Genomic DNA, 27,624 nt, shown 5'->3' with positions numbered 1-27,624 from the left:
TCCTGGGAACAAGTTCTCTAGTTTATCATTTAAATCACAAAACAAAGCGTTGGTTTCTTATGAGCGGTTTTATACCGTGCGGTTTGGGGGTTTCAGAACCTGTGGTCCCACGGTTGGTACTTCAGAAAGCTACAGGTTTGGTCAGCCACGTAACAGCCTGTAGGGGCAAAAATGTTCGACAAAGGTGACGTCAGTACTAGTAATCAGAAGCTGCCCTTGAGAATGCTTCCCGCGTGGTGATGGTTTGGGTAGTCATGAAAAGGAGTCGATGACAGAAAACCAAGCTCCCTAGCCCTAGCCCCAGGCTAGTACCAGTTTGTTTAGATGGTCTCGGGGTTGGTGTCAGCCAGCCCTCTTCCTAAATCCAGATGTGCTCGAAGTCCCTATTTCCTGTGGAGCACACTGGACTGGGTTTCATCCCTGAACCGTTGTACTGGAAATAAACTCTTTTCACTTATTTGACTGCACACTTGTTTGCTTTTGCAGTGTTGTCATGACCGGATCTTACAATAACTTCTTCAGAATGTTTGACAGGAACACAAAGCGAGACATAACCCTAGAAGCGTCGCGGGAAAACAATAAACCTCGCACGGTTCTGAAGCCACGCAAAGTCTGTGCAAGTGGCAAGCGAAAGAAAGATGAAATAAGCGTTGACAGCCTAGACTTCAACAAGAAAATACTTCATACGGCCTGGCACCCCAAGGAAAATATCATTGCTGTAGCTACTACAAACAATCTGTATATATTTCAAGACAAAGTGAATTAGGGTTGGCATTCCCAGCCGAAGAGCCCACTTCCTGCTTAGTTGAGATAGTTGAATCTAGCATTCGTACCTAAAAACGAGAGAGGTCCATTGTGGCGCCCCTTTCCAGTGTTTGACAGTGTGCCATTCGACAACACATTTTTTATAGCTACATGGAGAAATCTCTGTGGATTCTCGCCGCGGTGTTCTCCATGTCTGCTAGCCATGTAGGTAAGGGTAGGGCACTTTTAATTTAAATGACTTCTTGCACCATCTTGCCTAATGGACTAGATTGGACTGTGTCAACATTGATTTCCTCCACTTTTTATGCCTTCCATTGTGATGACGTCAAACACAGTGAGAGCCTTCAGTCATGCTTATGGGATTTAATTGTGTATCCTCATTACTGTATCATTTGTGGGGTACACCCCTCCCCCTTTTTTAAATTAAACACAGCTCATTCTTACTGTGGCTTGTAGCATTCCTCCTCTTCTGGCCTCCTGGACTCTTCCCCTCCGTCTCTCTCACCCCTGCCCCTCCACCCAGTCTTGGTGGTGGTATATTAAAAAAAGAAAGAACGAAAGCACACAAAATGAGTCAGTTTGGGGTCAGTGGTAAAGGGGGTATATGTTGCGAACAAATGTTTTAAATAACAGTTGGCTGTAATCACTCCTTGCCGTGTCTGGCACCGAAAATAAGGAAAAAAAAAATACTACTACTGAATAAAAGTGACAAAGAATGGAGAATCTGGTTTTCTTTTTCTTTTTTAATCTACCTCTCTAAGCCAATATTTTGTGTCATACTTTTGGGCGCAGTGAAATGAAATGAGTTTCCATTGTTTAATTGGTATTTTTGTTAACTATTTTTAACAAGTGTTCTTTTACATGGAGAAGAAGGGGTCTTGGTTCTGTATGAACATGTTTTGAATATATATTGGTATTACTAAGGATTTCACAATCTATAAATTGCTATTAGAGATTTTTTTTTTACTGTGGTTATAAGTATTGGATACATTGTATCTACACTTAACTCATCTGTTAATGAAATTGTTGTAAATGGGAACCAAATTTGTAGAACTTCATTTTTAAAGACTTTTTACAGTGCTTAATTTCATTTTTGCCTTACTAAAGTTAAAGGTTTAAAAAACTTTCTTAACAGGTTAAAACTTTTTTTGTCATTCACTCATAAGACATGACAAAACTATCCTCCAGTGATTTACATAGATAAAATTGACACTGCACTAAATATTTTTTTTGTATTTTCCTGCTATCAGATCTGAATGAAATGTACTTTGCCATAGATATGTTTTTCCTCTATTTTTGGTTTTCCAAAGTATTAATATTAAAGACAAACTTTAAAGGTTCAGTGTTCAGAAAGTGCTTAATGGACTCCCAACAGCTGCCTCAAATAAAAATTTAGTAATCTGTAAATGATTACATTTTCCTTAAGTGGTGATACCTTTTCCAAAGATGAAGAGTACTCCTATTTTTTAATGGGTAGAATGTACCTTTGTCAGTCTTGCAGAAGCTTTAATGGAGAAGAAAATGGACTTTATTTTTAAAACTATAAATTGAGTAGGCATGTATATTATTAGAGAATGGTTAGGATGTTTTGGATGAGCGGTAATAGACAACCTAGAATTTTAGAGGACTCTGAGTGCTTCGTGTATATATATATATATATATATATATATATATGTCCACTACCTATGGTTCTATTCTCATCAATGAAAGATGATGAAGCAATTCGACCGTAATTCCCTCTATACTTATACGAATATTATGTCTTGTAAGTCAACATTTTTAGCACACAGGAGAAATTTTATGTAATAAAATTACTGTATCTTTTGGACTTAACAAATTGGAATTTGTATTTAAACACGTTCTATGTCTGGAAATTCTTCAAGTAATGGCACTTTTACTAACTTATTTGGGGATCTTGGGTGCATTCCTAATTTGTTATTTATTCTTCACACTTGACTCGGAGTGGGATGTTCTCCTGCCACAGTATCAAACACTGATGCTCGTCTCTGATCAGGCAGCTTTCCAGATCTACGCGGAAGATCGTTTCCCTAAAGTTTGGGTGTAGATCTTGAGATTAATACCACCAAACAGCTCTTGGAAATTCTCTTCGGATTCAGCAATAGCTATAATGATTCTCACTCATGACACTAAGGGTTAGTTTTTTATGTTTAAGAGAAACATTACTACAGTTAAAATGCCTCCATAAAGGAATGCTATTACAAATTGTAATGATATTCTCAAGTATCCATTTTTACTTATTTGATGTAGCAAATTAGAAGCCCAGCCACTCATCTCATATGGTCATGGTTAATCTTTTTATTAATAAAAATTTTGCTTAGAATAAACTTAGTCTTGTCAAGTTGCTTGTATTCTATTGACACCTACAAACATTCATATTCTATCCCTTCTGTCTTAACCTGTTTTTAAAATTACAGTAGGAAAAGGAACTTGCATTCTGTTAATCTCCTTTGATCTCTTTAGTGGCTGGGCAGTAGTCATCTTATAAATCTCTGTATTTAGGTGAACAGCTGTTCATGTAACAACTAACTACTGGACATTAAACTGTCTTCTGTGAAGCCCTTAGTCCTTTGGAATAAATGACTCCATGCCGGGCACCTGGGTGGCTCAGTCGATGAAGCATTCAACTCTTCATCGATCTCGGCTCAAGTCTTGATCTCAGCGGGGTGCGTTCAAGCCCCACGTTGGGTTCCACGCGGGGCATGGAGCCTATTTAAAAAACCAAAAAGACATCCATGCACTTTTTTCTCATTTCAAATTGAAGTTTTGTTTTTTTGTTCGGGTTTTTTTTTTTTGTTTCTGTTTTTGTTTTTTAGTGAGGATCTTTATAAACCTTAAATGTGAGGATTCTGGCTACAGATACTCCTAAAGAAAATGAGAAGTATGAGAACAGGTTCTTGCAGTGTGTAACTATTTCAAGTAATATCTTTTTGGTCTTGGAAAATTTATATGTGAAACCTAAACACTACTGATCAGTGTTTTTAGTGAAATACAAATCCTTACCTTCTTGGAGAACACTGCTTCAGCATTTTTTTTTCTTTAAATCACACTTAAATTCAAGTGGAGATAATCACTTCTGGAAGAACAAAACCAAGCCTAGAAAAGAAAAGGTGAATGCTAGGTAATCAAGAATCAAGTCAATTTACTTTAGCATTTGAGAACATTACTATTTTTGGGTCTTATTTATTCAGTTGGTTGATAAGGTGTGTGTGTGTGTGTGTGTGTGTGTGTGACCGTGACTAAAAGTTTTTCACACACCTTTTCCCCAGACGTTAGAACCTGACCCTGCTTCATTTTGTAGAACTGCATATGAGGTCAAAACATCCTCACTCACTGTTTAGTATTATCAAATGCTTGGTGAGCTTACAAAGCCTTGGGGGTGTTCTCAAATGCCGAAGGTAATTTTTTAAGCTGGTGATAACTTTAGTTTTGTCGCCTTGCCATTTTATTGCATAGAGGTATCAGACTTTTTAATCTATCTCTATGTAAGAATTAAGACACACCCACCAAAACTTCCTCTTTGGCACAGTAACTGTCAAACTGAAGGCACTTCAAAGATGCCTCCAAAAGGAGAAATTTAGCAAAGAACTAAACATTTCTTTTAAAGTTCTATGCTTCTGCTCAGTAGATGAATAGCAACAAGTTATTTGAGGGCTTTCCCACTAGGGGGCAATGGTTAAGTCCTGAACAGCATTTACCAGGTATTTTTAAGAATTCATTAACAGGAGAATTATATTCCTATACTGTAAGAGCTTAATTATCAAACACTAAATTGGGAACCAAATAAAGGGGAAGCCCAAGGTATACTTATGTCCAAATAAAACCAGTATTCAACATGACCTAGCAGTACTTATTAACAGGCCCAATGAAAGAGGATGGATCCCACATGTCACTTACGAGGTCTTTTGTGATCCTTTCTTACTGAGGAAGCAGCAAAAGTGAAATTACAAGAGTCGAGCGCTCCTTTGTTTCAATCCTAGCCTACACAGTCTGGCTACCCCTTTGCAAAATCAGATCCTTAAGTGCCATGTTCGCTTTCTTATTTACAAGGAGACCAGGAGTTTTATGTTGATTTAACTCTGGGCCACCATTTCTTTAAAAAAACAAAAACCTTCTAGACCCTGAATGCATGTTTTTCAGAAAGTACAGAAGGAAAAAATACCCCACCAGTAATCTTACCATGCAGGGAAAACAGTTGCTTTTTTTTTTTCTTTCCATAGAGAATGGAATCATGTGTACAGTTTAATGTCCTATTTCTCTGCTCAACATTGTGCCGAGCAGTGTCCCAGATCAGATACGAGATTTCCCTGTGTGCAAAGCCTCACATTTGTGGATCATCCACTATTTATTTCACTGGTCCCTGTTGTGAGGGCTGAATTTTGTTTTTACTTTTGCAAATAGAAGTATTGATGGGTCCGATTTTTAGGATACATTCCTAGAAACACAGTTACTGTGTTAAAGGCTATGGATATATTTAAGATACGATACATGTTGTCAGATTTACCTTCCAAAAATGGAAGTTCCATCACTAGTGTGTGGGATTACCCGTATCTTCACACTTACAAAATCTCATGTTTCAGTTTTATTAATTTGAAAAAGTCAGAAATGGTACACCAATTTGTGTTTCCCTATTTCTAGCCAGGTAACTCATTTCTATAACACAAGACACGTATGTACTCTGTAAATATTTTCTCCCATTCTGAGCCGGTCTTTTCTTCATTCTCTTAACTGAGCTTTTTGAACATCAGCAGTTCTTAATTTTCACAAAGTCCACTTTAGGAACTTTAATGGATTATGCTTGTGGTGTCATCCAAGAAACCCGCCCAACTTAAGGTGACAAAAGATTTTTTTTTTCTTTAGAACTCTAATAGTTTTAAGTTTTTACATTTAGGTCTGTGATGCCTTTGAGTTACTTTTTACATATGGTACGTATAAAACCTATACACCACAGATAGATCAAGTTTTTTCTTTACCCTTTTGCTGACAATCAGCCACAGTGTTAGCCGGTTTCTAAACTGTTCCATTAGTGTATCTGCTCTCATCCACACTGCCTTGCCTTGATTCGTGTCGCTTTCCGTAAGTCAGAAAATCAACTTTGTTCTGTTTCAAAAACGTGTTGCAATTTGAATTCCTTTGCCTTTCCGTTACACGTTTTAGAGCCAGCCTGTTGCGAACAAAAACACCCTCTCGGATTTGGATGATAACGGCACTGCACACACAGACCAGTTCAGGGAACGTGGACGTTTTAGGGTTTGTCCTCCAATCTGAGTGAACACAGCATATTGTCCCATTTTCTGTAGGTTGCAGAGTTCTTTTATCACTGTTTTTAGTTTTTAGTGTACAGATGTTGCACAATAGTACTGTTACCGGTTCATGGGTTTTTTTGTATGTATGCTGGGGAATTGGTACTTATACAATTTTCAATATCTAATTGTTCATTGTTCACATCTAGAAATAGAATGGATTTTTGTATATAGACCCTGTATCCCGACATCTTACCAAATTCACTTACGGAGATTTTTAGAAGTTTTCTATTGAGCCATGTTGTCTGCAGATTATTTATAACAAATGTTTTCTTTCTCCACAGTCTTTCTAATTTTCCTTTCAGATGCCTTTTCTTTCTCTTCCTTGTCCTGCTGCCCTGGTTAGACCTTCCAGTTGACGGTCAAAAGAGTGGTGAGGTCAGTTCAGACACATCCTTGCCTTGTCACCAATGTTAGGGGGCAAGCATTCATTTACCATTACCATTAAGTGTGTTGTTTACCATTAAGTAGGTTAGTTGTAGGGTTTTTGCAAATGGCCTTTTTCAGGCTGAGAAAATTCCGTGTTATTCCTGGTTTTCTGAGATCTGTTAATCACGAATGGATTTTGGATTTTGTCAGATTTTTTTTTGCATCTACTGAAACGATGTCTTTTGTTGAAGGACCGGCCTTGCATTTCCAGAATATTGTTAGATTCTTTTGCTAGTATTTTGTTATTTTTGCCTCAGTGTTCATAAGGGATATTGATCTGTAGTGTCCTTACCTTTTAATGTCATTTTGGTCAGTGTAATGTTGCTCTCATAAAATAAGTTTCCCTCCTCCCCCATATTATGGAAGAATGTGGGTAGAATTCATATATAGTTTCTTCCCTAAGTGTTGGGTAGTATTCACCACTGATGCCATTTGGGCCTCTTATTGGAAGATTTTTATCTGAATTCAATTTTTTAAATAGAATTATACAGATTATTTCTTCAGTTTTAGCATTTTGGCTTTCAAGGAGATTGTCCATTTCATCTAAGTTATCGGATTTATGAGCATAGTTTTTCATAACATTCTGTTTATCTTATTCTGCTCAGGCTGCTATAACAAAATACCATACACTGTGGTTTTTCTTATTTTTGCTTTTATTCCTCCTTCCCCCGTCCCTGTCCTCCCTTCTCCCACCCTCCCTTTCCCCTCCTGTTCTCCTCCTCCTCCCTTTTTTTGTCGTCAAACCAAAGAGTTTATTTCATTTATGGTTAGAAAGTCCTTCCCTTCATTTAGGGTTAGAAAATGAGAAAAAGTTCTTTTATGTTCACTTTTACACTTAAAAATGCTTTTTATTGGGGCGCCTGGGTGGCTCAGTCGGTTGAGCGTCTGACTTCGGCTCAGGTCATGATCTCACGGTCCGTGAGTTCGAGCCCCGCGTAGGGCTCTGTGCTGACAGCTCAGAGCCTGGAGCCTGTTTCAGATTCTGTGTCTCCCTCTCTCTCTGCCCCTCCCCTGTTCATGCTCTGTCTCTCTGTCTCAAAAATAAACATTAAAAAAAATTTTTAAAAAAATGCTTTTTATTATGAATCATTTTACTTCATTGCATTTTCATTTCTATTAATGATGACATATGAGAGCTACTAATTTCACTATATTTTACCTGTAGCCATTAACTAGAGCATTAAGTAATTCTACTTTGTACGTCACTTGACTCTTTGGCGTTTTGTGTAATTCTATTGTCTCCATATAATTTCATTTATTTTCCAATATCGAAACCTTTTATTTTCAAACCTCTTTCTCTTCTGCTTTAATTGCGGAAACTTCCAAAATAATGGTAAATAAAAGATACAAAGTTGTTTGTTTTCTTCGGGACTGCATGGCGATACCTTTGGTGTTTGTTATTAAGTATAATGTGGGCTGTTGATGGAGATACTCTTTACCATGCTAAGAAAATCTCCCTGGTCCTATTTTTATTAAAATTTTTAATGTAATAATATCAAATACTGTGGCTGTCTATTGAGTTTATTTTTATTCCCTTTGACCCTACTAAAGCGATGAATAGTATTTTTGGAATTTCACTTCTGTATACCAGAGGACATGGATCTTTTGTTCTTGCGTGTGGCTGATTTTGTCAGGATTGGGCCAGCTTCGTAAAATTAAACGAGATGGTCTCATCTCTCTCAGTGTTTTACCTTGGTTTTGCTTCTTTTACTCAAGAGTACTGTTGCTAATTCCAGTGGCGTGGGGGTGGGGCGGCAAGAGGTAAGGTGATATTTCTATGGTGGTCACTCCTTCTCCAAAAGGTCCTTCTTATCTTAATTCTGAACTCCATCGAGGTTATAGTAGTTAAACTTATTATAGGTAAAGAATTGGCTCCAAATTACCAAATAATACGTCCTATGAGCGTAATCTTAATTTACACATCAATTAAGAAGTACTTTATTGCTTAAAGGGACCTCAGACCTCATTAAGCCAACCTCCTCATTTGAAAAATGGCCAGATATAAAGTTGTTCTGTCAAGAGTCACATGGCTGTGAGTCACTCTACAAAGACAACTGTAATATATGTCCCTTGTGGGGGAATTGAAATGTATTCCTACTTTGTTCTCTGAATTGCCCAGCAGTCGGCAGAATGGAGCACCGTAATTTGAACTTTGGCTGGTGACGTTTTGCTTCTTGGCCCTAATCTAGATCAAACTCTTTGCCCAGCAGTTCACTTAGTAATGCCTGAAAAGATCTACTGATGAGATTATAGAATTGTGATCCTAAGCAGCAAAGAACAGGTAGTTAGGATGTGATGGGATGCCACACTAGGGACCCAGACTACAAAAAAATTCTTATAAAGTGTTTTCCTCCTCTTCCCCTTTCTTCACTCCCTCAACTGGTGGCCAAGTGCTGACCTGTCTTGCGGATAAGTTTATGTGGTCATCAGATGAGAATGGCATCCAACACGCAATCTTTCATTCATTCCACTAACGTCTAGTTACTTCCCTTCCTTCTGTAATTCTTTGAGTTTGCACCTCACCTGCGTTAGAATTAGGGCAAAATTACTTGTAATTGCGTATGCTACTAAGTCAACACTCAATATAATAATAAAATACTTTGCAGGGTATATCGTGGCTTCTTTAGTCCTCTTTAAAAAAATTTTTTTTTCAACGTTTATTTATTTTTGGGACAGAGAGAGACAGAGCATGAACGGGGGAGGGGCAGAGAGAGAGGGAGACACAGAATCGGAAACAGGCTCCAGGCTCTGAGCCATCAGCCCAGAGCCCGACGCGGGGCTCGAACTCCCAGATCGCGAGATCGTGACCTGGCTGAAGTCGGACGCTTAACCGACTGCGCCACCCAGGTGCCCCTAAAGTCCTCTTAAAAATTCTTGCTTGATCCCAACTACGTTTCTGAAATGGCGAAAGAGTATTACTCTCCCCATTTGGCCCTTGAAATCAGGCTCAGAGGAGGTGACTTGCACAAAATCTCACCACTGGTCAGCTTGGGCTCAGACCCAGTTTTTCTTACTCCCGGTCCCCTGTGTTTTTTGTTTTGTTTTGTTTTGTTTTGTTTTGTTTGTGTAATATACACACTGCCTCTTTGATAGGCTCCACACTGTCCCCACAGAGCCTGAAGCGGGGCTTGAGCTCACCCAATGCAGGGCTTGAATTCACGAGCCATGAGATCATGACCTGAGCCGAAGTCAGATGCTTAACCGACTGAGCCACCCAGGCGCCCCGTGCTAAAGATGTTACATAAATTAACTCATCCAATTTTCGTAAAGTAACTTGCCTGGGGCCACACAATTAAACTGGGGCCACTACTTTAAACTGCCAGAAAAGTTGTAGCCAAATCTTTGTCAGAAAGTAAACAAGCTTAAGGTCCTAATTTAGATATCAGTGTTCAGGTGCCAAAGCAGTTCCCAAAATTTTGGATCAAAATGTCCATTTCCTTTCCAATTTATGTTAAGTTTGGCCCTTATTTTTTCCGCGGGCAGTAAAAGTACAAGGTTCTAGAACTGGATGAAATTTCAGAGATCAAGGTAAAACGTTTTCTGCGTGATATAATTGTGGCTCTTGCCTTTCTCTTGACAGGAGAAATTTGAGAGAGCATTCCTTGGATGACCACACAAACAGCCAGCACTTTTTTTTTTTTTTTTTTTTGAGCACTTGAAAGGAAACATTTTTTCCTACAAGAGAAACGTTAAATAATTGAACCTCACAGATGGCACTTGGCATAAGCCCCAAAATAAAGTGGTAAGTCTGGTAATGAGGGATTCTGAAGGGAGTGAACATGGCGGCACAAATGAAGGAAGTGAAATGGCGAACTCAACTTGGGTCCAGGTGGGGTCTCTGTGAATCTGGGTAAAGAAGCGTGTGGCCCAATCGGAGCCATTTTTGTAGACAGTGCCTTGGAAGCAGAGAAACTAGACTACGAGTCGAACGCACGAGTCGCTTTTTCCACGTTTGTGTTAAAATGCAAGGGGAGCCCAGGAGCTGTGGGTCTGTGCGTTGCAGTCAAGTGGTCTGGATTCAAGTCCATATCTGTCACTTCCATCTTGTGTGTGGTACTCTGCACGTGTATTAGTTTTCTTCCCTATAAAATAATAGAGACACCTAACTCATGAGATAATTACATAGAACATCAACTGTATGAAGCACTTACAAGGTCTGGCGTATATTAAGGGCACAGGGACTTGAGCCGCTATTATAAATGTCTGCCCCCCCCCCTTCTACCTGGTTTATTATCTCATTCGTTTTGAATAAAGGCACTGGGGGAAATAACATGTAATGTAGTATGCACAAACTCTCTAATGTCCAGACCCAGTTTAACTCAATATGTAAATAGCAAATTTCCTCTCAGGAGAACACACTTTACAGACTCCGGCTCAGGCCTTCCTCCAAAGTGGGGCCAGCCAGACCACGTGTTTTGCCCCTCACTAGGATCTCGCCTGCATGTGGCTTATGTCATTAGGATAAACCTGGGAGGGGCGCCTGGGTGGCTCGGTCGGTTAAGCGTCCGACTTCGGCTCGGGTCATGATCTCGCGGTTCATGGGTTTGAGCCCCGCGTTGGTCTCTGTGCTGACAGCTCGGAGCCTGGAGCCTGATTCGGATTCTGTGTCTCCCTCTCTCTCTGGCCCTTCCCTCTCGAGCTCTGCCTCTCTCTCTCTCTCTCTCAAAAATAAATAAACATTAAAAAAAAAAAGATAAACCCGGGAAAGGGACATTTACCAAGTCTGTTGGGAAAAAGCCAGGCTTTACCCGGTAATTCAGTTGGCCTTCACTGAAATCTGCTTCTCTCCACCAAGGAAAGCCTGCTGTTGTTTACAGACCCCTAAATGGGAGGTCATTGTCTCCTGCTCCTTTTTCATCCTTCTCAACTCTTCCCTTGGGCCCTCTGTCCCTGTCCGTGGGCCTGCCAAGGTTCTCTTGCCACAAGAATAAAGGGCGTTACACAAGGACATGCCTCCTGCATGTCTTAGTTCAGTGTCTGCTTCTCGAGCTTTCTCCAGACTAACTCCTAGTTGGCTCCCCCTCAGTGTGCCTTGGTCACCAATCCCCAGGCCTCCACTTTTCTCCATGGCACTGGTTACTCTCTGGAATTGCCATTCCCTTGATCATTCTCTGTCTCGCTGGTGAGACAGGCAGCTACAAAACAGAGGCCTTGTCTGACTTCTTAACTGTAGTAACCTGGACCTCAAATGCCTGGTAGTTAACAAACACTCAGAGAGTATTTATTGAATGGCTGAATGAATACATCGTCGCCTTTTTATTTGTCCTCTATAACCTTGTCCAAGCTACCCCGCGGATGTGAGTTTTAGATCCCTCATTGGTTAAGTGATGCTAATAATGAGGATCAATTGAGGTAAATATACGTAAAGTAGCCAGCATAGGCCATGGCACTAAACAGTAGCTATATTGATGTTGGCATTTCCAGTGAGTAAGTGGTGTTTGGTAACATATTTATCGAGGGAAATTTTCACCGGATATAGCTTCTAGGTTGACTTTTATACACTCTCAGCACTTTGAAGAGATTCCAGTGTTTTCTGTGTTCTATAGTTTCCAGTGAGAAGTCTGTTATATCCTCCTCTTTGTCTCCCTGTAAGTTAGGTGTCGTTTTGGTTTTTTTGCTGCTCCTTTTAAGGTTTTCTCTTTGTCAGTGTGTTGTTGTTGTTGTTGTTGTTGTGTTTTTTGTTTTGTTTGCCATGGGATTGTGATGTGCTTTGGTAGGACTTCCTTCATGTTTTACCTGCTGGGGGTTGTTGAGGATTCTGTAAGCATGAGACCATAGTTTGTGTCACGTTGGGAAATTTTTCTTCAAAGAAATAATTTCTTTAATGGTTTTCTCTGTCCTTCCCTCTGCTCTCCTTCTAGGATTCCAATTATGCACATGTCAGACTTTCTGATAAAATCCCTTAGGTCACTGTTCATTTCCTTTCCCCATCCTTATTCTCTGGATTAAAAAAAAAAATGGGTTCTATTGCTTTCTTCAAGTTTATGTCATTTCTTCTGCAATATCTGATTGGCCTTAATACCTATCCAATGAATTTGTTATTTAAGATAATTTTATTTTTTCATCCCTAAGGGTCCTATTGGTTTTTCATGTTTCTCCTCAGTATGTTAATGGTTTTCCTTAAAACCTCTGGATATATTTATAGCAATTATTTTGACATCTGTGTCTACTCATTCCATCATCTTTGTCCCTTGTGGATCTGTTTCTATTGATTGATTTTCCTCCTAGTTATGGCTCACATTTTTTCTACTTCTTGGCATAGCTACTAATTGTTTTCATCAGTTTTTGGACGTTTTGAATACTTGTTGGACATTCACATTTTGTTTCCTTCTCTTAAAGAGTGTTGGGATTTATTCTGGCAAGCAGTTATTTGCAGTTCAATTTCGTCTCCTCAAGACTTATCTTTATGAAGGTTCATGAGGTTGGCCATGGAACTTCACTGTCCAATATGATAGTCCCTAGGCACATGGGACTATTTAAGTTTCAATGTAAATTATTTAAATGAATTAAAAATAAGTAAAACTACAAATTCAGTTCCCTAGCCCCACTAGACACATTTCAAGTACTCAACAGCCACATATAGCTAATAGCAACTGTACTGGAAATTGCTGGCCTGGAATATTTTTACTCTAGAGGTACCTTAGATCTACTCTAAGGCATGACCTTTCTAGGCTCTTTACTGAGTGCTCCATGAGAACGCTTCAGTCTGTCTTATCAGAACCTAAATACATCCTATTCCTGAGTAATTTACATTCCTGGAAATTGTTCAGCTTACAGTTTCCCATACATTCTTAGCTTATAGAGTATCAGTCTCTGCTTCCATGGCTTGGTATTAGGCAAAGAATAAAAGGGATCAATGCACAGATTTCTTGTTCATGCGTTGGTCCTTTCTCCCTCAGAACTCTGCCCAACTCTGCCAGTTATTTCACCTCCCCGGACTCACCTCTCTCTGTTAATATCACCATCACCTCATCAAGTCTTCTTTGCTCTGCTTTCCATTCTCTTTCCTGTTGTAGTTCTCCCTTCAAGTGGGAAGCCAAGGTAATAACAGGAGTTACTTGTTTCCTCTCTCTCATGTTTCAAAGTCCTATACAATTGTGCAATAGCACTTTAAGCAATGTCTGAAAATTATTGTTCTGTATATTTGATCCAGTTGATTAGTTGTGTGTTGTCAGAAGATAGGTCTAGTCCCTGCTACTCTGTGATAGCTGGGAGTGGAAGTCCTTGATTCATAAAAATTTTTTAAATTGTATATCCTGTCCTAGTGACTACTCCAAAATATAACAGATTCAATTGATTAACTGAATAAGCCAAATTAATTTGTGTGTCTGCCACTGTTGCACAGAATGATGAAATTATACAGTTGTGTAATTTTGGCAGCTTATTCTTAAATAGTTCTACCCATGTTCTTACTTTGTCTAGAAGTTTTTTATACACCCCTTCAGTCAGTGATGCAGTTTCTACTTGTGTCTTTCATAGTTACACAACTTTTGCTGTATAATTCTTTTATATTTAGATATTTAAATACAAAGTCTTATTCATAAAGAAAATCAAGGGGATGACCACATATTTTAGTGGAAATTCTGAATAACAATAAAATTTGTAATATGTTACCACTAGCATATAAAGGAAAAGATATATAGTAAGAGGGATTAGTTCAAACGTTTCAAATTCATTCATTTCTTATTTTAATGTATCAGTTTTGATCTCTTCGTTTTTAAATAAATCGTATTAAGGCATGATGTAGAATAAATTCTTTTTCTATTGCTTCCAAGCACATCACCACAATCTTAGGGGGTTAAAACAACACAAACTTATCATCTCACAGTTGTGCAGGTCAGAAATCCACGTGGCCTTGGCTAATTTCTCTGCTCCAAATCTCACAAGGATGAAATCATAGTGTTGGCTGGCTGGGGTCTTCTCAGGAGGTTCTCGGAAGAATCTTTGAAATACACTGAGATTACTGGGAGAATCCAGGTCCTTGTTTGCTTGTGCAACTTAGGCCTTCCTGAGCTCCTCGAGGACTCTCCCCATATGGATGCCTAGATCTTAGCACCAAAAATAGCAAGTTGAATCCTGAAATGTTTGGAATCTCTCTAACTTACTTTTTTGATTCATCCCTTTTTAGAGACATAATTCTCTACTCTTGAGTGCTCATGTGATCAGATTGAGCCCACCCAGCTCAGCTCATCCAGGATAATATCCCTGTTTGTGCATCTAGAGACTTAATTACATTCACAAAGTCCCTTTTCCCATGTAATATAACACAGGCACAGGTTCGAGCGATTAGGACCTGGACATCTTTGGGGCAGGGGGAGGGTTCTGCCTGTAATATAAAATATTCAGAGGAAAAGAAGTATGATGTTTAGAAAGAAAAAGAGCAAAATGATCAGAAAATGATAGATACTAAAGACAGGCATCACAGAAAAAGGATCATGAAGGTGTATAGGAATGCAAAAATATCTAGCACTAACTATGGCAAAAATCACAGTGTCTGAAATCCAGTCAAAGAAGACCAGGAATGCAAAGTTGAAAAAACACAATCCATAATGAGGAGAAAAACCAACCGATGTCAACAAAGAACAGTCACAGGAGATAAAAGTGCATTAAAATAATTTTCAAACCTGTATTTTATTCATTTTTTAAGTAATTTTTACACCCAATGTGGAGCTCAAACTCATGACGCCAAGATCAAGAGTCACACGTTCTTTTCACTGAACCAGCCAGGCACCCATGAATCTATTTTATATGTTAAAAAGAGGGGCACCTGGGTGGCTCAGCTGGTTAAGTGTCCAACTTTGGCTCAGGTCATGATCTTTGTGGGTTCGAGCCCCACATTGGGCTCTGTGCTGACAGCTCAGAGCCTGGAGCCTGCTTCTGATTCTGTGTCTCCCTCTCTCTCTGCCCCTCCCCTGCTCATGCTGTGACTCTCTCTCTCTCTCTCAAAAATAAACATTAAAAACAATTTTTTTAATTAAGGGAAGATATAACACGGATTCAAATCATATTTCTAGGGATTAGAAACTATAAGGTCTGAAATGAGAATACACCAGATGAGATTAATGGTAGATTAAATATTGCAAAAGAAAAGTTTAGTGAACTTGAAATAATACCAATAGAAATTATTCTAAAGGAAAGATAAAAAAAATAATGAATAGACACCAGTGAGCTATAAGACAACATTAATATATGGATATTGGACATATATAGACAACCTAATATATGGATAAATAGCATCCACAAGGGGATCCTGAGAAACTTAACAGAAACCCATGGGGGAGGGGAAGGAAAAAAAAAAAAGAGGTTAGAGTGGGAGAGAGCCAAAGCATAAGAGACTCTTAAAAACTGAGAACAAACTGAGGGTTGATGGGGGGTGGGAGGGAGGGGAGAGTGGGTGATGGGTATTGAGGAGGGCACCTTTTGGGATGAGCACTGGGTGTTGTATGGAAACCAATTTGACAATAAATTTCATATATTGAAAAAAAATAACATCCACAAGGAAAGGAGAGAGAGCAGGAGACCAAAAAAAGATTTTTTTAGGAAATCATGGCTGAAATTTTTCCAAATTTGATGAAAATTATAAATACAGAGTTCCAAAATGTTTAATAAGCCCCACACATATGAAATATAAAGGAAATATAAAGGAAGCTAAATCAAAGTGCCTCATAATCAAATGGGTGAAAATCAGTAATAAAGAGAAAATATTAAAGGCAGTGAAAAAAAAAAGACAACATTATACAGAGAAACAAAGAAAAGGATGATATCAGATTTCTGATTGGAAATAATGCAAACAAGAATACACCAGAGCAACATTTTAAAAATACTGAAAAGAAAGGGGGGAAAAACTTGTAAACCTTGAATTCTATACCCAGCAAAAATAGCTTTCAGAAACAATGGAAAACCCAGTAAAAACTGTCAGAATCAAAATTTTCAGGACTCTGGATAATAATAAATATTCAGCATTCAAAGGAATACCAAATTAGAAAAAGGCAACCAAAACATGGCAGTAAAGGTTTGTGGCATTTCTACTCACCCTGGCCCCATGCATCCCTGGCACAGAAGTGATCTTGTTGATGGCAGAGCCTGCATTCCCACTGTGAGAGCCTGGTCCTCAGTTTCAGAGAGAGAGAAGCACACAGTATTTTCGAAGAAATATGTTTGTCTGTTTTAACCTGTGTGGGGGTTACCTGAAAGTGCCTTTGTTTCCCCTGACGTGGAAATCATTCAGGGCAGAAAGATGGCTATACAGAGGGAATTAACTTATAATCGTTGCAAGGCAAATGAACTGCTGCTGCCTGGACAAAAGATTACAGCTGCAGCAAGCAACAGATGTGCCAAAAGTGGGAAGAGGGCTTTTTTTTTTTTTTTTTAATTGGGGCATTCAAAAGTGACTACATATACTGAGGAACTAAAAAAGTCATGCATATGCCCAAGGCAGGATGTGTGCCTAGAAAAGACATGAAGGAGTGCCTGGGTGGCTCAGTCAGTTGGGCATCCGACTTCGGCTCAGGTCATGATCTCACAGCTCGTGAGTTCCAGCCCCACGTTGGGCTCTGTGCTGCCAGCTCAGAGCCTGGAGCCTGCTTCAGATTCTGTGTCTCCCTCTCCCTAACTCTCCCCACTCGCACTCTGTCTCTCTCTATCTCAGAAATAAACATTTAAAAAAAATTTTTTAAATAAAAGAATGAGAATGACGCTCCACTTTTAGAAAAGACTTAGAAAGACACTACACTGTCACCCCTGGCTAATCTCTAGGCCCAGCAGAAGCAAGAAGTAGAGGCTCAGAGTTGTAAATGGGCCATCAAAGCACTGAAGGAATGTCCCCCAACACATACTGAGGATGTTTTTCCCATTTCTTCTTTTTCTTTCTTTCTTTTTCGTTGGTTCTAGACATTCAAAGAAATCGCTGTCAAAACACCAACTGATCTCAAGCTAAAGGAACAGAGGCTTCAGAAATTTCATATGACAGAGAATATGGACTTGACAGAAATAATTTTTAAAGGCCACTAAAAAACTACACAGCTATAGTCCACAACTAACAACAAAACAAAACCTAAAATGGGAGGGAAATCTGACTTCCAGAGTTGCCATGTTATATTCAAAATGTTCGGTTTTCAACAAAAGTTAGGAAACATATAAAGAAATGAAAAGGTATGGCCCATTCACAGAAGAAATTAACAAAAACTGAGGAAGCACAGACATCGAATTTATTAGATGAAGATTTTAAATAAACTGTTTTACATATGCTCAGAGAGCTAAAGAAAACCATAGATGAAGAGCTAAAGGGAACAAGGAGAATATCTCAATGAATAGCGAATATCAATAAAGACACAAATTAGGACCCCCTGGGTGGCTCAGTGTCCGACTTCGGCCCAGGTCAAGATCTCGCAGTTCTTGAGTTCGAGCCCCTTGTCAGGCTGTCTGCTGTCAGGGCAAAGCCTGCTTGGGATCCTCTGCCTCCCTCTTTCTCTGCGCCTCTACCATTTACACACGCTCTCCCTCTCTCAGAAATTGATAAACATTAAAATAATAATAATCATAAAGAGGCACAAATTATAAAAAGGAACAAAACAAAACTCCTGGAACTAGAGAGTACAATACTTGAAATGAAAGAATCATCAGATTTGAGCAGGTGGAAGAAACAATCAGCATACTTGAAAATAGGTCAACTGAAATCCAACCTGAGGAACAGAAAGAAAAAACAATTTAAAAAAACCCACAGCTTATGGTTTGTGGTCAGTACATAAGAACCTTGGAAGTTATCACTCCATACGTATCATAAAGCCGAAGCTGAACAAGTTGAAAAATCAACAATTCTTATATCCACAAGAGAAGTGACGACACTGAGCAAACCGCTGCTCCCCAAACTGGAGAGACTGGCAGGCAAATACAGAGAATAATAGTTTTCTGGAGTAGAAACTGATGAGCTAAAACTTTCCCAGGAACCAATGCTGGGGGTAGGAAAACCTGACCATAAGTGATGAAATGCTGAACGCTCAGTGTGGACCAGTCTGAGAGTTTAAACCCCAGGGAAACCAATCACGAGGAGGTCCTCACACATGTGAGTTTTACCTCCTGGATTTCTACCGTGTTCTCACAGTGAATATGGGAGAAAAATCCACTTGTGCCTACCTAGCAAGGGGGTTGGGGCAGGAGGAACCATTTTAGAATATGCCTGACCATTCTGTTCTTAACAAGGTCTGCCTTCTGGAGAAACTATTTAACCAAACCTATATCTGTCTTTTTTTTTTTTTTTTTTTTTTTAAATCAGAGCCTAATTGACCTCAGGGAAGGAAACTACCCAATCCCGGATGACTCTAGTCTTCTACATGAAGGCTAGAGGGAAGCGGGGGGGGGGGGGGATGGGAACTACTCAAGCCCCTTCTGGACTTACACGTGGGAGAAGGAAAATACCCAATTTCAGCCCACTCTAGCCATCCTGTCTCACCTACGGGGAGTGGGGATTGAAAATCACGTGTGAAGCTTACAGTCTAGAAGCACAGCCTCACTGAGACTGAGACCTAATCATAGGACTATAGAATATTTCCCCTTGCCCTACACTTTACCATCACATCACTAAAGGCTTATTTACAGCAAATCCTTTTGCTGAGTGCATCATGCTCAGTTAAAAAAAGAAAAATTACAAGACATACTAAAAGGCAAAAAAACATGGTTTGAAGACTAATGCAAACATCAGAACCAACCTCAGATATGGCAGGGATATTGGAAATTTCAGGCTGGGAATTTAAAACAATTATGATTAATATGCTAAAGGCTCTAATAGATAAAGTAGACAGCACGCAAGCAATATAAGCAGAGAGATGGAAATGCTCATAAAGAACCAAAAAGAAATGCTTGAGACCAAAAACACTGTAACAGGAATGGAGAATGCCTTCAATGGCTTTATTAATAGACTGGACGTAGCTGAGGGAAAAAAACCTCTGAGCTTGAGAAGATCTTAATAGAAACCACCAAAACTGCAAAGCCAACAGACAAAAGACTGAAAAAAGCAGAACACAATATCCAAGAACTGTGGGGACAACTATAAAAAGTGTAAAACATACAGCTTATAACAAGATTATAACAGAATAAGAAGGAAGAGAAAAAGGAATAAAAGAAATATTTGAAACAATAATGACTGAGAGTTTCTCCAAATTAATGCTAAACACCAAACCACTGATACAAGAAGTTCAGAAAACACCAAGTATGATAAATACCAAAGAACTATACCTGGGTATGGGGAGCCTGTGTGGCTCAGTCAGTTAAGCATTGGACTTCAGCTCAGGTCATGATTTCACGGTTTATGAGTTCAAGCCCCGCGACCGGCTCTGTGCTGACAGCCCAGAGCCCAGAGCCCACTTTGGATTCTGTGTCTCCCTCGCTCTCTGCCCCTCCCCCACTCGTGCTCTGTCTCTCTCTCTCTCTCAAATAATAAATAAATAATTTTAGAAAACTGTACCTGGGTACCTCATTTTCAAAAAACAGTAAATAAAAGAAAATCCTGAAGAAAGCTGGAGGAGGGGGGACCTTACATATAGAGGAACAAAGATACATCTAAACACAAAACTTCTCCTCAGAAACATGCAAGCATGAGAGTGACGTGAAATATTTCAAAGATTCAGAGAAAAACCCCAGCAACCTAGAATTCTATATCCTGTGAAACTATCCTTCAAAAGTGAAAAGGAGGGGCGCCTGGGTGGCTCAGTCGGTTAAGCGTCCGACTTCGGCCCAGGTCATGATCTCATGGTCCGTGAGTTCGAGCCCCACGTCGAGCTCTGTGCTGACAGCTCAGAGCCTGGACCCCGTTTCAGATTCTGTGTCTCCCTCTCTCTCTGCCCCTCCCCTGTTCATTCTCTGTCTCTCTCTGTCTCAAAAATAAATAAACATTAAAAAAAAAGTGAAAAGGAAATAAAAACTTTCTCAAACAAAAATTGAGGGCATTTGTTCCCGGTAGACCTGCCTTGCAAGAAATATGTCTCTTGAGAGAAAAGGAAGATGATGTGAGTCAAAAATTCAGATCTACTAAAAGACAAAAAGAGCATTGGAGAAGGAATAATTGAAGGTAAAATTAAAAGTTACTGTTTTTACATTTAATTGATCTAACAGATAAGTTTGTTCGAAATAATAATAAAAGCAACGATGTATATATATGCTTCTATATAAAGAAAATGAATTATAACAATGATATTAGGGAAGAGATGAAGGAATTAGCATTATTTTGGTATTGTACGGTGCTTACACTACCTGGGAAATAGCATAGTGTTACCTGAAAGTAGGCTCAAGTTAGTTGTATGTGTACGTTGCAAACTCTAGGGCAATCACTGAATAAAGGGGAGAAAAGTATAAGTGATATGCTAAAACAAGGAGAGAAAATGGAATGACATTAAATGCATAATTAAAATGACATAAAGCAGAGGGGAGCCTAGGTGGCTCAGTCAGTTAAGTGTCTGACTCTTGATTTCGGCTCAGGTCATGGTCTCACAGTTCATGAGTTCAAGCCGCGTGTCAGGCTCTGTGCTGGCAGTGCAGAGCCTGCTTGAGATTCTCTCTCTCCATCTCCTTCTGCCTCTCTCCTGCTCTCTCTCTCTCTCTCTCTCTCTCAAAATAAATAAATAAACAAAAAAATGTTAATGACATAAGGCAGAAAAAGATTGGAAGAAAAAATAAGAAGACAACAAACAGAAAAAGGGAACAGATATGGTAAATATTTATCCAACTATATTAATAAGCACTTTGATGTGTATTTATTTTTGAGAGAGAGAGACAGAATGCGAGTGGGGGAGACACAGAACCTGAAGCAGGCTCTGGGCTCTGAGCTGTCAGCACAGAGCCCAATGCGGGGCTTGAACTCACGAACCACAAGATCATGACCTGAGTTGAAATCAGACACTTAACCAACTGAGCCACACAGGCACCCCTCAATAATCACTTTGAATATAAATGGTATAAATGTGCCAACTGTCAGAGTGGATTAAAAAACAAGACCCAACTACATGTTGTCTAAAAAAATAAAAACCTTATTTTAGGAGCATGTGGGTGGCTCGGTCAGTTAAGAGACTGACTCTTGATCTCAGTCAGGTCACGATCTCACAGTTTGTGAGTTTGAATCGCACATCGGACTCTGCACTGATGGCGTGGAGCCTGCTTGGGATTCTGTCTCTCCTTCTCTCTGCCCCTCACCTGCTTGTGCTCGCTCTCTCTCTCAAAATAAATAAATAAACTTTTTTTAAAAGGATTTTTAAAACCTTATTTTAAATATAAAAACAAAGATAGATTAGAAATAAAGGGATGGAGAAAAATATACCATGCTAACTCTAAATCAAAGAAAGTGGGAATAGCCACATTAATTTCGGACGGAGAAGACTTCATAAAAAGGGAGGTTTTAAGAGATAAAGAGGGACATTACACAGTAAGTATTAAAGGAATTGATTCTCTAAGAAGACATAACAATCTTTAACATATATGCACCAAACAACATCAGACAAAAACAGAGCTTCAGGGAGAAACAGATGTATCCATTATTATAGTTGAAGACTTCAACACACCTGTGTCAGAAATGGACAGATCCAGTTGGCAGAAAACCATTGAATACAGAGTAGAAATCAACAACACCATTGATCAACTGGCTATAATGGACATCTATAGATTACTTCATCCAACAACAGAATACACATTATTCTCAAATTCCTATGGAACATTCACCAAGATAGGCCACATTCTAGGCCATAAAACATACTTTAACAAATTTCAAAGAATAGAAATCATATAATGACTGCTCTTGGACCATAGTGGAATTAAACTAGAATTTAATAACAAAGATAGCTAAAATATCCTAAAATACTTGAAGGTTAAACAACACACTTCTAAATGACACATGGGTCAAAGAGGAAATCTCGAGAGAAAATTAAAAATATTTGACCTAAATGAAAATACAAGTTCTCAAAATCTGTGGTATATAGTGAAAGCAGAGCTTGGAGGGAAATTTATAGTATTGAGTGCACATATTAGAAAAGAAGAAAGATTAAAAATAATCTAAGTTTCTACCCTTGGAAACTAGAAAAAGAAGCACAAATTAAACCCAAATTATACCAAAAGAATAATAATAAAAATTAGAAATCAATGAAATTGAAAACAGGAAATTAAGAGAAAATCAATGAAACAAATAGCTGGTTCGTTGAAAAAAGTCAATAAAATCAATAAGCCTCTAGCCAGATAATTAAGGAAAACAAGAGAGGACACAAATTACTAATATCAAAAATGAAAGAGAGTACATTAACACAGGGCCCATGGACATCAAATGGACAATATGAACAATTCTCTGCCCACATTTGAGAATCTAGATGAAATGGATGAATTTCTTGAATGATGCAATCTGCCAAAACTCACACAAGAAAAGATAAAGCATCTGAATAGGCCTATGTCTATTAAAGAAATTGAATCTAAAATTAATAGCCTTCCCTTCAACAAATGGTATTGGGAAAACTGGACAGCAAAATACAGAAGAATGAACCTGGACCACTTTATTACACCATATACAAAAATAAATCCAAAATGGATGAAAGACCTAAATGTGAGACAGGAAACCATCAAAATCCTAGAGAACGCAGGCAGCTAGCTACCTCTTTGACCTCAGCTGCAGCAACTTCTTACTAGATATGTAAGTGGAGGCAAGGGAAACAAAAGCAAAAATGAACTATTGGGACTTCATCAAGATAAAAAGCTTCTGCACAGCAAAGGAAACAACAAAACTAAAAGGCAGCCTACAAAATGGGAGACAATATTTGCAAATGACATATCTGATAAAGGGTTAGTATCCAAAATCTATAAAGAACTTATCAAACTCAACACCCCAAAAAACAAATAACCCAGTTAAGAAATAGGCAAAAGACGTGAATAGACATTTTCCCAAAGAAGACATCCAGATGGCTACAAGACACATAAAAAGATGTCTATCACTCATCACCAGGGAAACACAAATCAAAATCATGATGAGATAACACCTCATACCTGTCAGAATGGCTGAAATTAACAACACAAGAAACAATAAGTGTTAGCAAGGATGCAGAGAAAGCAGAACACTCTTGCACTGCTGATGGGAAGGCAAACTGGTGCACCATTTTGGAAAACAGTATGGAGATTCCTCAAAAAGTTAAAAGTAGAACTACCCCATGATCCAGCAATTGCACTACTAGGTATTTACCCACAGGATACAAAAAAATACAGATTTGAAGGGGTACATGTACCCGATGTATATAGCAGCATTATCAACAGTAGCCAAGTTATGGAAAGAGCCCAAATGTCCATCAACTGATGAATGGATAAAGAAGAGGTGGTGTGTATGTGTGTGTGTGTGTGCGCGCGCACGCGCGTACACACGCGCGCGATGGAATACTACTCATCCATCAAAAGGAATGAAATCTTGCCATTTGCAACAATGTTGATGGAGCTAGAGTGGATTATGCTAAGCGAAATAAGTCAGTCAGAGAAAGACAAAAACCATATGATTTCACTCATTTGTGGAATTTAAGAAACAAAATAGATGGACATATGGTAAAGGGAAAAAGAGAGAGAGGGAAACAAACCATACGAGACTCTTTATTATACAGAACAACCTGAGGGTTGATGGAGGAAGGGAGGTGTCGAGCACTGGCTGTTATAAGTAAGTGATGAATCACTAAATTCTACTCCTGAAAAAGAAAATAAGTAAATAAATAAACTGTAAATAAAAAATAAAACAAAACAAAACAAAATTAAATTAAATTAAATTAAGCCTTCCAAAGGAGAAAGTCCAGGCCAAGATGGGTTCACTCGTAAACTAAATGAAGCATTTAAAACATATCAATTCTCTAGAATCTCTATAAGAACATAAATGCAGAGAGAATTCTTCCTAACTCATTCTATGAGCCAGCATGACTTAAAACCAAACGCCAAATACCAAAACTGGACAAAAACATTAGAAAAAATTACAAACCAATAATTCTTATGAAGATAGACACAAGAGTCTTAAAAGAAAAATTAGCAAAGCAAAGCCAACAATGTATAAAAAGGGTTATATACCATAAACCAGTGGGATTTATCCCAGGAATGCAAGGCTGTCCACATTAGAAAATCAATTAATGTAACCCATAAGATCAACAAGCTAAAGAAGAAAAATAACATGCTCATATCAATAAATGTAGGAAAAGCATTTGACAAAATCTAACGTCGACGCGTGATAAAAACTCAGTAAACTAAGAGAAGAGGGAAACATCCTCAGCTCCATAAAGAATATCTGCACAAACCCTACAACTAATATCATACTTAATGGTGAGAAACTTGCAGCTTTTCTTCTGAGATCAGGTATAAGGCAATATTGTACTGAAAGTTCTAGCTAATGACATCAGGCAAGAAAAGGAAATAAGAGGTATATAAACTGGGAAGGAAAAAATAAAATTGTCTTTGTTCATAGATGATATAACCATCTACGCAGATAATCCAAAATAACCACACAAAAAATTCCTGGAACTAAGAAGCAGTTATAGCAAGATTGCAAGATACAAGGTTAATATACAAAAGGCCATCACTGTCAATATACCAGCAGTGAGCAAGAAGAATTTGAAATTTAAAACCACAACACCCTTTCTTAGCACCTCAAAATAATGAAACATTTAGGTATCAATCTAGCAAAATATGTGCAAGATCTATATGAAGAAAACTGCAAAACTCTGATGAAAGAAACTAAAGAAGAACAAATTAAATGAAGAGATATTCGATGTTGACGGATAGGAAGACAGTATTGTCAAGAATACAGTGCTTCCCAACTTGATCTATACATTCAATATATAAAATAAATATAATCCTAATCAAAATCCCAGCAAGTTATTTTGTGAATATCGACAAACTCATTTTAATATTTATATGGAGCCATTAAAACCCTAGAAGAGCCAACACAACATTGAGCATGAGACCAAAACTGGAAGACTGTCACCGGCCAACTTCAAGATTACTGAAAATCAAAAATAGTCAAGAGTGTGGAATTGGTGAGAGAATAGATAGATCAATGGAACAGAATAGTAAGCCTAGAAATAGACACACATAAGTATGGTTAACTAACCTTTGACAGGGAACAAAAGCAATCCAATGGAGAAAAGATAGTCCTGCCAACAATTGTGTCTACTGATTGTAGACACAGACTTTATATCCTCCACAAGAGTTAACTCAAATTGGATCATGGACCTAAATCTAAAACACAACATTGTAAAACTAGAAAATGACATAGGAAAAAATATAAATGCCTTGCATTTGGCAATGACTTTTTAGCTACAACACCAAAGGCTCAACCCATGAAAGAATTAGCTGCTAAGCTGGATTTCATTAAAAAATAAATAAATAAAAAATAAAAATAAAAAAATAAATAAAAAATCCTGTTCTTTGAAGTACATTGTCAAGGAAATGAAAAGACAATCCATAGACTGGGGAAAAGATATTTCAAAAGGCATATCTAATAAAGGGCAGTTTGGCCAAATATAAAAAAGAACTTTTTAAACCTCAAGTAAGAAAATAAGCAATCCGATTTTTAAAAAAATTTTTTTAACCTTCATTTTTTTGAGACAGAGAAAGACAGAGCATGAACGGGGAGGGTCAGAGAGAGGGAGACACAGAATCTGAAACGGGCTCCAGGCTCTGAGCTCTCAGCACAGAGCCCGATGCAGGGCTCAAACTCACAGACCGAGAGATCATGACCTGAGCCAAAGTCTGACGCTCAACCAACTGAGCCACCCAGGCGCCCCTTTCTTGTTTTTTTTAATTAAAAGAAAAAAATTTGTTTTAACCTTGCAATCTGATTTTTTAAAAATTAGCTAAAGACCTTAACAGATACCTCACCAAAAGAGATACACAGATGGCAAAGAAGCGTAGGAAAAGATGCGCCATATCATATGTCATCAGGGAAATGCAAATTAAAACAACAATGAGATACCACCACATACGTATTAGAATGGCCAAAATCTCAAACGCTGACAAATGGTAGCAGTGATGTGGAACTCATCAACAGGAAATGTCCATGCAGATGGTACAGCCACTTTGCACGGGAAGTTTGGCAGTTTCTCACAAAACTAAATACTTTTGGCATATGATCTAGCAATTGCACTTCTTGGCGTTTAATCAAAGGAGTTGAAAACTTACGCCCACACAAAATCCACACAGATGTTTATAGCAGCTTTATTCATAACTGCCAAAACTTGGAAGCAACTAAGAGGTCCTTTGGTAGGTGAACTGATAAATAAACTGTAGTGCATCCACACGATGAAATATTATTCAGTGATTTAAAAAAAAAAGAGTTTTGAAGCCATGAAATGACGTGGAAGGACCCTCCATATTACTAAGTCCATATTACTAAGTGAAAAAAAAAAAACAATCTGAAGGGCTACATACTGTTTGATTCCAATTATATGACATTTCAGGAAAGGCAAAACTATAGAAACAGAAAAAAAAAATCAGTGGTGGTGTCAGGGGTTAGGGGTGAGCAGGCTGAATAAGAAGAATGCAGAGGTTTTTTAGGACAGTAAAAATACTCCATATGATACCATAATGATGGATACATGTCATTTTACATTTGCCAAAACCCATAGAATGTACACAAAGACTCATTCCTAATGTAAGCTATGGGCTTTGGTGCTAATGATGTGTCAGTATAGGTTCCTCAATTGTAGCAAAGGTACCACTCCGGTGGGGAAGGCTGATAATGGGCAAGGCTATGCATCTGTGAGCACAGGGTTACATGGGAAATGTCTGTCCCTGCTAGATATTGTTGTGAACCCAAATCTGGTATAAAGTCTATTCAAAAAAGAGTAAGAAAAATGAACAGGGCGTAAAATACCATCTTGTGCATGATGGGAGTCCTAGAGAATATTTGAAGAAATAATGGCCAAAAACTTTCCAAATTTGATAAAAGGAACAAATGTACCCGCCAAAGAAGTCAATGAACTCCAAAATGATAAAGCCAAAGAAATCCACATCGCAACACCTTATATTCAAATTGTCAAAAGCCAAACACAAAGAGAATATAAATCTAGACAAAAGTTGATTTCTGATCACAAACCATGGAGACAAGAGGACAGTAGGATAACAT

At 38.4% G+C, this 27,624-nt stretch overlaps 1 protein-coding gene across 4 annotated transcripts in view; it reads left to right on the top strand.

Moving 5' to 3' along the window:
- The window catches only part of PPP2R2A (protein phosphatase 2 regulatory subunit Balpha), an 85,116-nt gene extending 82,006 nt beyond the window's left edge, over positions 1–3,110 (top strand). For all 4 annotated transcript variants that reach the window (XM_053216403.1, XM_027077363.2, XM_053216405.1 and 1 more), the window contains one exon: positions 487–3,110. In XM_053216403.1, the coding sequence (XP_053072378.1) occupies positions 487–766 (280 nt within the window). In that variant the 3' untranslated portion in view covers positions 767–3,110. The remainder of the gene's footprint in view (positions 1–486) is intronic.
- Positions 3,111–27,624: the final 24,514 nt, after the last annotated feature.

This window comes from Acinonyx jubatus, chromosome B1, assembly GCF_027475565.1.
Source record: "Acinonyx jubatus isolate Ajub_Pintada_27869175 chromosome B1, VMU_Ajub_asm_v1.0, whole genome shotgun sequence".
Taxonomy (NCBI): domain Eukaryota; kingdom Metazoa; phylum Chordata; class Mammalia; order Carnivora; family Felidae; genus Acinonyx; species Acinonyx jubatus.
This window is presented reverse-complemented; position numbering and strand designations above follow the sequence as displayed.